General features: G+C 40.3%; 1 protein-coding gene across 1 annotated transcript; it reads right to left on the bottom strand.

Annotated features, from left to right (window-relative positions):
- Positions 1-2788: 2788 nt before the first annotated feature.
- Positions 2789-13638, bottom strand: six3b (SIX homeobox 3b). The gene is given in 5 exon segments (XM_079334550.1): positions 2789-3607; positions 4188-4900; positions 4973-5020; positions 5022-7363; positions 13031-13638. Coding segments are annotated over 4 exon segments (903 nt in total). The 5' UTR covers positions 5043-7363; positions 13031-13638; the 3' UTR covers positions 2789-3486.
- Between the last annotated feature and the right edge of the window lie 221 nt (positions 13639-13859).

Below are 13859 nucleotides of genomic sequence, written 5' to 3'. Positions count from 1 at the left end.
TTAGTCCGTATGCATGGTCACAGACAGCCTGCAACACACACACACACACACACACACACACACACGCACATACGCACACACGCGCGCGCCTTTGGAGAATAGAACAAAATGTCACGGTTCCAAGTTGCTGGAATAGTATCTCAATATAACTGAGGTGTGATCTATGATGTTTATTTACGTCACCTGCTCACATATGTACCATGCCCTATCGCTGTCAATCTTTCTACTATGTGCCCCTGCATCTGTGTTAAATATGCTCCTGTTTATAAACGAAGAGCAAGTGCAGTTATATTTTTAATCATGCATTTGAAAAGCACAATTTTACCTAAAAATAGCTTCATATTCTGCATCCATATAAACTTGCCTTTAAATTTGATGTTTTAGTTACACAGGCTGTATAACCTGTAAGGATCTGTTTACGTTAGCATTTTATGATATAAGTAAACGTGACAAGTGACACACTTTTGTACGTCATCCTCATCATCAGCTGTCGGTTTTGTAACTATCGTCAGATTATGTGAGCGTTTACATTTATACTGAGGGCTCTAAATCACTGTATTTTTGTTAGCTTGGCATAAAAGAAAACAATCTGAGCTCCCACCTGTAGGCAAGCTGCGCCCCCTGCTGGTTTGCAGGGCGTATTGGCAGGAGGATGACGACTCTTACAGGACGCGACGTCATGGAACGTTGTGTTCAAGTACTCCTCGGAAATTGAAGTTTCAGCCTGGATCGAGTGGAGTTCTGAGAAAAGAAGAGTTTATGAATTACATTAGTAAGGGGTTAACGTTGCTCAGCTTCTGCTTAAAAAGAAGTACAAATATATTGCTGAAACATATACTGAAGTCTCAACAAGTCTCGTACTCATTAGGCAGCAGAGGGACCCATCTGTGTTACATTATATATTAAAACATTACTATTTGTTTGCATTCATGTGTACACAACATTTTATATTATGGCTGAAAAATCAAAACACTTTTGTCAAAACTATGACAATGAAAGGAATAACATCTTATTTCCATTGTCTTTCAAGGAGAAACTATGTATCTGCAATTAAGTCAAAAGTAGGTAATAAAAAAGTAAAAATGCTGCCTGGGAATACCAAAGTGAAGTAGAGTTACTCTTTATTCTTATTCTCTCTTTTTGTGCGTTTCAACATAAAAACATGAGTAGCTTGTTATAATGATGTCTGATCATTTCTATATACAATAAAAATATAAGATCATCTTCATGGATCACACACTGTTACAACAGCTTGAAAGAGAACAGCAATAATATTTTAACAATAATAAGATGAAGAAAAAAGGAAGTACTAATAATTAAACTTACATTCTTCTGGTATAAAGTGGGGAAGCAGACTTTAATGTAAAACATGTATAAAGCAAAGCACAGACGTGTCTAAATGGTACTCTGAAGTTGTTGGTTGTTGCCATAACATAGTGTGCTGTCTTTACTTTAACCACTAGATGGCCCCAGTTTGCTTTTACTCAAAGGCGTTACCAGGAAAATCTGGTGACCGCAGAGATATTTTTGTCGGGTTCAAAGATTGAAGTTTAATTTTGTATTGCTTCTGAAAAGGCAAAATTAAGTAATTATCACAATGATAAAATAGTTCTGTGTTCTGTGTAAACACATATTTACTTCTGAACTTTAACATGTGTACAAAAAACTCTAAGCTTCAGATGTTATACTTATTCATTCATAAAACGTTATGTTAAATGACTGGATTTTAATAGTTGATGCTGATTAACTGTTAGGAGGCAGCTGGTACATGGCTAATGGCATGCAGGTTATATTTTCCACTTGATGTCCCCACAGTAGATAAATAAAATGTTCAATAATTAATACAGCACATCATAATGGCTATATTATCCATTTAAATATCTAGAATATTCAGAAGGGCTACAGCTGTATCATCCTTCTTAATACTTCAAGAGTTAAAAATGATCTCATCATGTCGAGGAAACAATAATCGTGTTATTTCCAGAATGAGCAACCTGTTACTCCTGGTACTCCTTATGTGCATGCATCAGACAGTACTTCAGTAATTGCTTTTTATACTGCAAATTAATACTGTCACAGTTACAAATCCTTTGCAAACTCATAACAGTGTTTTTGAAGATTAAAATCATGCATACATTTCCTGTGATTTCAAGAAGAAAGGTGAGGAAAGGTTTGGATAATGAAAAACTCAACTGCTGGTGACGACTGCTTGATGAAGTAACTTGTCACTAAAGCTGTTTTATAAATTAAGTTGAGTCAGAAGAAAAACATTTGCCTCTGAAGTGCAGATGAGTAGCAGAATATGGAAGTGCTCGAGTAACATAGAAGTTCTCCAAAATGAGTAAAACAGTCAGTTATTGAAATCATGTCAAATCATGTCAATAGAAAATAGCTTGGATTTAGGGGACGTTTCTGAATTTATACTTGAATGAAAAGCTTTGTCTCATTATGTTTCTATTTTTTTTTTACATAAACAGACACTGACTTAAGTAAACGGTATCAAGAAATATAAAAACAAACTCACTTCTAAGACTCATGATCTTGTGATTTAACATTTTTTTTCAAACTACCTAGAAATGTCCCTTTTTCCCGTGTAATCCCACATCAAGTGTGTTATAGAAAATAGATGAATGGATTGAGCCCGGTGACTCTTTGTGCATGGGATTTTTAATCAGTAGAAGCTCACTATTCATCAAGTAAACACACGAATACACCGAGTCTTCAGCCATATTTGTGTGAAAATGTCATTAAAGAAGACTAAGCACGATAAAAGTTATAAATTAAATTACTTTATTTATATAAAAAAGATCAAACATTTTTTCAGCATCAAATTGTACACAATATGACATCACAAACTGTACATTAAACTCTGAAAGTAGAATTTAAAGTAAAGAAACAAAAAAGCAAACAAACAGAGACAGATAGGGAGGTAGACTGTGGTGCGTATTGATTGTCTATAGCAGAGCCACCTGGGGGTCCTTTCTAGAGAAACCACTACTTTCCATAAAAAAAAAAAAAAACCTAATGACACATAATTAGAGAAAATAAGAATGATCATCTCACTGAAAGGTTTCAGTCTGTAAAGGTCCTTGCATGAGGGGGTCCGTAGGTTTAAGTCCAACAGGGGTCCTCGGCTTGATGTCTATTTAATGAGGTTGATGGTGAGCTAAGCTGGGTCATCGGAAGCTTCAACATTCAATGATGTAGTTAAAAAATGGACAAAAAGGTTTGCCTGGATCTGCAGCTTATCATCAGCTAACCAGCAGTAAAAAACTAAACTTGAGAGTACAACTCTCAGGGAACAATCTTTACACAACCATCTCGGTATGAGTTTGGTGATAATAAAGATATTTTATGCTATAAATAATTAGTGCAATCCAAATCCCAACCACAACCTTTTGGTCCACATCAATGATCTTCCGTTCTCCTGTGATTGTCAACAGATCGTCCAGAGTCCAAGTAGGTCCATTTCAAAGACTAAAAGCCTCAGACATCCAAATCAGAGTCACTGTCTGTTACTGAAAGAAGAGTTTCTCCATCCACACGCTCCCCATTTTCACCTGGACTGCAGCCTCCTCTGCTTGGGCACATCCGATGGTGCTGCAACCTAAAAAAATGAAAAAGAGAAGTGATGTTATAAAAAACCACATCTAAATTTATATACATGTAAATCTTAAACCAGGCAAAGGAGAGAAAAAAGGATATATAAGTTATACTGTTTTGCTCTTGTGGAAAATGTAACTCCTAAAGAACAAGTAGAAAGGTTCGTCATCCTAACAATAATAAAATCTACTGTGTATGCAGGCCGAGCGATTTGCACACATTCACGCACGTTTTCCTTCACCAACTGGATTAATGACCCACACACTGACCCAGAAGCAAATTGTAGCGAGAGGGGTAAAAGAAAGAGCGACCCCATGGAAAACAAAAAAATACAAGCTTAAAGGTCGTGCGCTTTTACGCATGATTGGCCCTTATACGCACAACCTTAGCTACGTGTGGAGAGGAAATTGCCTCCACGGCTGAGTGATGGTGAGTAATCAACCAAGTGGATGATGGACTAGTAATAGATAAAGTTCCTTTGATTTTGTTACCCGGATAACAAACGATTTCAAGCTCTCACAGGCGCAGATTTCTATCAACTCGCTATAACACAGTTAACTTCTTCTAAATCAAAAGTTACTGACCTATTTTTAGCTGCTGCCGCTCGGTCTCTCTGTCTCCGGTTTTTGAACCAGTTCCCAACTTGAGTCGGTGTGAGTCCGGTCGCGTGTGCCAACTCGCGCTTCTTCCCAGGGTTCGGGTATGGATCCTGAAGGTACCACTCTCTAAGCAGCCCCCGGGTGCGCTCCTTGAAACAGTGCGTCTTCTGCTCCCCATCCCAGATGGTTCTCGGTAAGGGAAACTTCTTCCTCACGCGGTACTTGTCAACTGGTCCGAGTGGCCTCCCCCGGAGCTTCTCCGCCTCCCTGTAGTGAGCTTCGAGCCACATCGCTTGTAGTTTCCCGTGCGAGGCGCGCGTAAAGCGATGCGTCTCCAGGATGTGATAGAGCTCGCGGAAACTCCCAGTGTGATAGGCCACCACGGCGCGAGCCCGCTGCACGGACTCGTGCTCAGATATAGTGTCACGGCCGTCTGCGGTCACCGGGAGGGACCAGAGGAAGCGAGCCAGCCGCTCGATGTCCCCGGTCTCCTCCAGGGTCTCGCAAACACTGGCTATCTGAGACGCAGAGAAACACAATCCTGGGAGAGACAACGGAGGACAGGCGGAGGAAGGTTCCTCCGGGGACCGGGAGCGAGCCAGGAGTTGGGCCCCATCAGCGAAGTTGGGCAGAAAGATCCTGGAGGCTGAGAAAAAGTCGAGCGTCGATCTGAACATCATCTGGACGAAAGAGTGGAGCTAAACTGTCAAAGAAAAAACGCGCTGGAACAGACTGACAGAAATCTGGTCAAGTCTGACTCTTTAGCTCACCTGGGAGTCAGGGAGGGACCCGGAGCAGGACTCCTGATTGGACAGCCTAAAGCTGATGAGGGGTTGTCATGACAGCACTGTCAATCAAACGCAGCGGATTTCATCTCCCTTTGAGCTCAAGCTGGACACATAAAGCCTCTCCAGAAAGGAACAGTTGTTTGACAAAAACACTCAAGGTCTCTGAACCCTTTGTAACGTCGAAACGTGCTATACCGTGTTGATTATATCGTGTTCAATATTAGCAGACCTTCACTGCTGCCAGATTTTAACACTGAAAATCAGATTCCCCAATATGTTGTTTGATCCCCTTTTATTTTAAACTTCCTCCTGTGACACGAAAAAGCAAACAGATCTAAAGATGAACTCAAAAAGCAAAGGACAATCATGGCTGTTGACTTCTAAAATACAGAATAATCATAAATCATAAATTTAAAACAAAGGGCACCAGTGGGTTATGGGTTTAGTTTGCTCAACCTATGTACTGAGCCTGGGTTGGAATACGACCTGTGGCTCGTCTTTCCAAACCCCATCTCTGAATCCCTGAATCATCTGTTGTCCTGTCTCTCTGATAAAGGCATAAAAAATGTAAATAAAAAATTAAGCCAAGAACAGTCATCTCAAGGACACAAGAAAAACATGCAATCATCATATTAAAAAAAAAAAAACATGAAGTAAAACTATCCTGAAACTTAGGCGGCCATCTCTGTCTGCGATCAGCTGAATCTCATAACCTCGGAGCTCCTGCAGGTAAGCCTCTCTCATCATTAATAGCAGTAATGCACCCGGTGTGATTGAAAATCTCACCCAGACCTGAAAGCGTATGTTTCCCTAAGTGGTCTCCCTGCACTCTAATCACTTTCTAATCACTTTTCTATTCTCTAATATCCGTAAGTTCAGAGATAAGCTGCGCTGCCGCTCCATTCTGTTACCTTGGATTAGCATCCGTCTGATACAGAAGGCAAACATTAGTCTAATAGAGCAGCATATTCAATCAGCATTAACACATTTTGTGCTACCTTGGGCCATATGCTTTGGATTGTGGCAACCATCCTGTGGACACCGTGTATGAAATATGATTAAGAAAGTATTTGAAGGCTTAACAAAAGCAGCTAAGGAAACACTTACAGTGCTGCTTCTCATTCAGTTTTGTTACACAATAAAAAAAATAAAAACCCTCTTGCCTACATTTGAGCTTCGGTGCAGATGTGTTGGCCGTGAAAAAGGGGGTCACCCAGCTTTAAAAGGGGTTAATGCCAATTACCCAAACAGACAGATGTCCTGCATGCTGCTGCGACGAGCTGTGTGCCAGTTTTTCACCCCTGATGAGATGTAGGGTTCATGCTCATCAAGGTAATCCCTGCTGCTTTTACAGATGGATTTAATGTGGTGATGATGAGAGTAAGAAAATGCTAACTTTTTTATTGTATAGTCAATCCCAAACAAAAATCTGAGTCGATCCACAGTTAAGTTCCCTTTAGGCTGTATTCTTAAAACCAGCTATCCGCTTGACGTGTTTGCACTATGACACTTTCAGCACACATGAAAAACTTTACTAAACACAAGTAAAGAGAGAGTTATGGTCAATGAAACACTGGGGTGTCTGAGTCCAAGGACTCGGCTTTCTCTCATAAGACAGAACATTCCCCAGTAATCATTGCTTTAACAAAAAAACAGTCTTCTTTCCATAAATACACTTACATCGAGCTACTTGAGATTCTTCAGTGTAAAGATGGGCTTTCTATGTTTCTGTGTGTGTGTGTGTGTGTGTGTGTGTGTGTGTTTTGGAAGCTGAACAACAGTAATACACACACACAGCAGTTCCAGAGCGACAGTCATGGCCAGGGCTCCTCCAAGTTGAAAAGACATTCTTCCAGTTGAAGCAGAAAGGACACACCGAACACACGAGAGAGAGAGAGAGAGAGAGAGAGAGAGAGAGAGACATCCTTGAGGTGTGTGTGTTGTGGTGACAAGTGGGCGAGTGTGTCGTAATGGTGACAATTAAGTTAATTCAGCTACATCTCCTTTTCAGTGACAGCACAATTAGGAGGGGAGGTGCAGGGAAAGCGGAGCTGGCTAAAAGTGGGTTGATGACACTTCCAGGGTGGCAGGAGGAACGGCGAGGATACGAAGTGAATCTCCTCAGCGTCTCCTTATCCCCTGTAAACAAAAGACCGGCTCCTAATTAACCCCTCCACTGACCTCAACAACTTAACACTGACCTCTTAAGCCCTGAAACTTTAACCCCCTCACCCGGTCTCATGGAGGAGGCCGTACAGCCCCCCCAACTCCCCGCAAAGCCTCCTCCTCGTTAAGCCACTAATCACTTCCTGGGTCTTTGTTGTGCTTTTGTGCTCTTACTGAGCTCCAGGAGAGTTCGGTGGACAATGGCGACTAAAAAACAGGAAGGAGGGGGTTCAATTGTGGCAGATTGAGAGGGATGAAAATGAGGACGAGGAGAGAGTGGGAGCACAGCTTTTTTTTTTTTTTTTTCGTTCTAACCTGATGGTTAATCAAGTGTTGAATTCTTGTTTAATCAATAAAAATGTGCCACAAAAAGTACACGCTTTTTCAAAAAACCTACATTATTGTATGTGCTTTTTCACTCTCTTGCTGGAAGTAAGATGAGAAGATAGATGCAGCTCTATAAATCTTAAGCTCTGAGATGGTTAGCTTAGCTTTTAAAACGATTGGAAACAGTAACAACTAGCATAAGAAAAAGCAAGCAAGTTGTAACTGTTTTAAAGTGGTATGATCTGTATTAAAGTTTAAAAATGTGCAGGGCTGGTTTAGCTCATTGTGCAGACCAGGTAGCAGGTTCAACTCCAGGCCTCCAAACTCTCCCTGTCTATGTCTCTGTGTCTTAAAGTCAAAAAGGTCCAAAATATACCTCAAGTTTACTGAAAGAAAGAAAGTGTGTGTTTTCCAACATGTTGAACTAAACTTCATGTATCAACTGAACACTGAAGGAAAATCTGGTTTTTTTTTACATTTTAGAAAATTTGACATCACTCGTCTTTGGGCCATTAAAAAAAGTCACGTTTATTATGAACATCTGCTTTTGTGATTTTAAATATTAATTTAATCTACGACTGCAATTTCATTTCGCAGATGTTTCTGTCCAAAAGGACGTCCATCTGAAAGTAAGATCAACACAAGCAGGGATCCAGACAAACAGCTTCAAGTGCAGTTGGACACAGTGGTGCTGACGGGAGTTCACAAAATGTTTTTGCCTTTAAAGTCTCAATGAAACGGAACTTGGAAAGTATCTAGTTGCTGTGTCGTGACATATTTCCATCAGAAACGAGACAGAAATAATCACAGGAAAAGAAAGCTCGGAATAACACTGGGATGGATTGGATTGGATTGTGAGCTTCGACAAAGCGTTCTAATTGGTTGAAAAATTCATAAACGGCTTCGAGGGCAGGATGAGTCATCAGACATTTGCAAAGTTTAAGAGGAAGGGAAAATACAGTTAACATGATGTAATATATAATATTTGATGGGACAGCAGATGAGAGGCAGGAAACATTAGGAGAGATTAAGGGATGACTCGCAGAGGCAGAGGAGGCCGAGGTCTGAAGCCTCTGCACACGGGAGGCTTTCTGAAAAATAGATCTCTTTAAATTTGGTCCCAACTGCCGGATGCCCTCTGATTTACATTAAACAATTAAAAGCACAAGCTATGTTATTTTGAACATATTATTGTAGTTATCAAACCATTTAAGTTAATGTGTTAAAAATGTCTTCCTTGAATTTTTTTAAAGATTTGTCTTCCTCATAACAATACAAATACCAAAGCAAAAAAAAAAAGAGAAAAAAAAGCTGATGGAAAAAAAAAGATGGAAGAAGCATTGCGTTACCTTGTGTTTATGTGTTTTCTGTGTGTGGTCGTCATTTGACCTCAGGTTGACCTCTGTCACAGAGAAAGTCAAGCAGGACGAGTGCTCGTGTAATTGCACCTGAGCATCTCATCCTGCAACCTAATTGGTTTGCAACCCAACACCTTCGACGCTAATCCTGGTGCTCTTGTTGGCGAGGCAACGAACATCTGGAAGCGAGACGGTTTGTTTGTTACAAAGACTTCACATACACAAATAATGAAAACACTCAAACGCTCACAAATAAGTGCGTGCACGTGGCAGATGGCCGACGAGCAGCGACACGCGACACAGGAATAAACAAAATAATCAGATAATTTGACTAATAATCCCACAGCAGTCATTCTTTCAGGCCAGATGTTAAGGCAGTAATTACATCATTATTGTGCGTTTGTTTTGTTAGTGTCATCTCACCACTCAGGGTGTTTTCATTAATACACTGAGCCACACAAACACAGCAGCAGCCCGACAAACAAACAACAACAGCCAAAAATACAAACAGCTGGAGCCTGACAAACGTCTGGCTGTCAGACACACCGTCACGATGTGAGTACAGACACACACACACACACACGTATATATATACTGCAATCACAGCTAAATGATTAACACCCTCAAATCACACATTAATATGCAAAGATAAAAGAATGACACAGAAGTGAATGGGTTTTATTAAAAGGAGCAATATGTAAGATATCTACTGAATGAAATGATAAAATGACTTTACTCAATGATCAGACATTTAGGAAACATGCTGTGCGGAAGTCTCTGACGACAGTCCACATCCCAGCCGTTTTGGACGCCCCTCGGTTTACCCCGATGAGACCAGTTATCACGGCAAACCAACAGGTGATGCAGCGCTGGAAGCGGGCAAGGGAACTGGCTCAGATAGAACTGATTTTACACGACCGAAAAATCCAGAAACGTGGTAAAATTAGGATAAATATTGGAGATGCTTTTTTTTCTTTTTTTTTTAAACGGAGAGGAAGCTTCAGTGACCATGACATGCAAGCGTCATGTGCCTCGACTCGAGGCAGGAAGGAGGCGGAGGCAGCTCTCTTCGATGTCAGTCACATATTGCTCCTTCAACGATGACAGAAATACTCACTGCACTCTTTTATTGTTTAATGTGGCAGATTTACCAAACATAACCAAACCTACCTTTGGTATTTTCTAATGTATGTAGTGGAAACCTCGGCTATGTCTGGATCAATTACAGGTCAAAAGAATGTTATAGATAAAATCAGAGAAACAGTGAGAGAAGGCAAATGTGTGGAGAATGGAGTATATAAATTATGATTTGACAGAATGCACGTAGATGTGTTCGGCACGACATAAGAAATTAAATAATCATGTTTGATGAGAGGAGAAAGTGAAGAAGGAGATAAGGGAAAATAACTCCTGGTTACAAAGGTTTACAGGAAAAAAAAGAAGAAAGGAACAAGAAAATGAAGATGAGTGAGTAGAAGGAGGGGGAAGGCCGAGTGACAGAGGGAGGGGGGGGATAGAGCCCCTGTCCTGTCTGGTGTGGTTTGGGGTAATCTGGTCTAATCTGCTGCATGTTAACCTATCTGAGCAGCAAGAGCCAGATTATCCCTTTAACAATGGCCACACGCTCATCTGCTAAATTACTCCACTCAAAATCATATGCTGCTGAGACGCACAAAAATACACACACACACACACACACACTTCAGGGGTGGGGGCACCAGTACATTGTAAGTCTATACGTGAAATGGAAATTGCGCTCCTTTGACCTCTAATTTAGAGCGTCCAAATCAAATCTCCTGGCAATTGATTCTCTCGCCAAAAGGTTAAAGTCACAAGCAAAAAAAAACCTCCGATATGAAAAGACAGGAGTGGGTGGAAGAAGAAGATCTGGAGTGAAAGCACGGAAGCAGGTGAAAAAAAGACAAGAAGAAGAAAAACCCCAGAGTCTCTTTCCTCATTTCAATTCATCTGTTGGGTTTCTATTGCTCTTTCAGGTTGTTCGGGTCAGCTTGGCCTGCTGGCCTTGAGCTATAGAGGACACAAAAACTAGTAAACACAATGTTTCTATACAGCTGCAGGAACATATAAATAAATGACATAGATATTGTCCGACAGGGCTCGCTCAGTGTCATCATATATGTGTAAATGAAATGTGACTGAGGCACTAACCAGCGAAGATGTTTTTCAAAGAAGCTGCAATCAATTCAAATGAAAGTGAATGAGAATGAGAAAGAGGGATGAGGGTGAAAGGCCATGCTGAAGATTTGACTGGCATGATAGCAATACAATACAACAGCGGCGCTAACACCAGCGTGCAAACCAAGAACTCCGGTCTTAAAAAATGAAGCCAATGAGAACAAAATCCTGAATTGTGTAAATTTATGAACGATACTAATATCCATAGTTAGTGGCGAGGCTAACTTGATTGACAGATGGGCACGACAGGAGGCTGCCGATCCGGAGCCTGCTGCTGTCATCGATGGCCACTTTATCACAAGTGGAACATTGATTTTATATAAAAGGCATGCCATCAACTTTAAGATGAGAATCTAAATGTACTGCACCACGTCTTTAATCTTGTTGTACTTTTAGTCCATCATGCTGATAATATTTCGGTTCCGGGATCATTTCGAGTAGAGGACTTTAACTTCCAACTTCCAGCACTGGCTTATGGAGTTCTTTCATTAGATAGTCAAATTCTGACATGCTGGTAGTGTTACAGAGACAATCAAAAGATCTCTAAAGTCAGAAGAAGAAATCCTTTGTGGATCTTGAATACCTGACGGAAACGGAATAGAAATCCATCCAGTAGTTGATGAGACATCCAACAACACTGTCAAGGGAAAGGACTGAAAAGATGTCGATGTTGAAGACAAACTATAGAGACAATAGACATGTGTCTCTTGGACTAATCTTGTTTTGTTTTATATCATGTACTTAAATAAAAACAAATTAAAGTGACCGAGATTAAAGATGAACTGCAACAGGGAGGACAAACATGTTTAACAGGTCAGTTTCTATTGTTTTATAATATGAGGCTTAAAGCGGTTTCAGGGGGTGAATCAGTCAGAGGGTGACTCTGTACCCCACCATCACCAAATTAAATTCACCCCCTTATCCCCCCCCCCCCCCAACACAAACATGCACCCACACGGTAATATATTTTGATTGCTCATTCACACTCAGGCTCTGCAATCCCTTAATCCCACTCCAGATTGAGAACACCTTTTAAGATACGATGTGATTATGATTAGGGATTATGATCAAATTATGACAGAGTGACAGATTAGACAGGTGCTGTTTGTGTGTGTGTGTGTGTGTGTGCGTGTGTCTGCAGCAATAAAGTCATTGATCATCTGTCTTTGCAAGGAATTCAAGTTTTAATTGATGCTTACACTGTAGAGAGATTCTGAAAAACCAATTCTGAAAAGTTGCACACATGTAGAGAAAAGGGATAAATAAACAGGAGAACGGAGGGACTGTTCATGTTGTTATTTTTCTATTACTAGGAATTAAAGAACTGGATCGGAACCAATATCTAATTCACACTTCCTTGACACATGGCCCGTTTTAAGAGCAAAATCCATGACAATCTGTTCAAAAAATGATCTAAACATTGAACCCATTAATGGATGACAGAACTGGTCAAGACTAAATTATCTCTTAAACTTTCGGATGTATTAGCATTACCTTAAGTCCAGAAACTTGTGTTCCCCCGAGGATGAATGATCCCATTGAAGGCGTGATCTCATTTCATTTCAACTAAGGTCACCAAGAAGATGAACTCCTTGAGAGCTAAATTTACCTCTTTCCTTGCAAAGGAATGTGAAGCATATTTCCAACTATCAAGGTGACTTTTGGGTTGACTCTGGGTTTTTACATTTAAATACAATTTTCTTTGTATTGTTGTGGTACGTTTGCCAAAATTGGTGGTAATATTCTGACCCTCTCTCGCCAGTGTAAATTGGATGTATAACAGACAAATTAGTAGAAAACACCCATCGACAAAGGGTACCAAAGAAAGTGTAGTGTAAGTGTAGAGTGTTCATTCAATTGCATCTTGACAGAGTTTACAGTAAAGTTAAATCAGATATGACTTTAACTACATTTACCTGAATTTCTTCTAAAGCATAATGGCTCAGTGGGCTACATAAAGAAACAGACATTAGAGTCCTTAGATTAGCATCACCTTTGCAGCTAGCCGGTTAGCTACTGTCATGAACTGGGAGGTCCTCCAGCTGCTTACACCTTGTCCTTGTGGTCGTGGCCGGAAATGAGCTGCAAAACACCTGACCAGAGAAACAACGGTATTTCCTCCTCCTCCCCTCTTCATTTGTTTGTTGTGATAATGGTGTAATTGTGCCTGTAATTAATGATGCTCGGGTTGTTTAAATAAACGTTTACACTTTTTCCCGCTTCACCACTGACGTCACAATGACGAGTCCATTGCCTTTTGAGGGAGTGGGGGGAGAACGACTGCCGCTGCAACTGCCCGATGCTGCCTTCATGTGCTCCTCGGAAATATCGTATCCCAGTTGTGCAGTCGTCATGACATCTACTGTACACACATTCAAATACTGTCGATCAACAAAAAAAGACGCTAAAAGTTAGGTTTCTTATTCGTGGTTGGTGTTTAATTACCAAAAGCAAGTAGCGAAGAGCTACTGTGCTTCAGCAGCAGAGTGAACATAGAATGGGAGTCACGTGTTTAGGTGACGTTTGAATTCTTTCATGAACTAAATAACTAGCTAATATTTTCTTGATTGTTAAAATTGTTTATATTTCTCAATTTTATACTGAAAAGAAAATGGCTTTGGAGTGCCGCTCATGTGCCTAAAAGTCGTAAATACGATATTTCCAAGGAGTAGTTGAAGGTAGCATTAAACCTATGACGAATATATAATTTAGTTCAACATCAGATAGAACCAATTAAATCTTTACCTTGAATAAAATTATGGATTTCTGAAAGACTTATAATTGGATATTTTACAAATACATACAATACCATAGCAAAAATT

Source organism: Symphodus melops, assembly GCF_947650265.1.
Source record: "Symphodus melops genome assembly, chromosome: 21".
Lineage (NCBI taxonomy): Eukaryota > Metazoa > Chordata > Actinopteri > Labriformes > Labridae > Symphodus > Symphodus melops.
The sequence above is the reverse complement of the archived record's forward strand: the minus strand, read 5'-3'. Positions and strand labels throughout refer to the sequence as shown.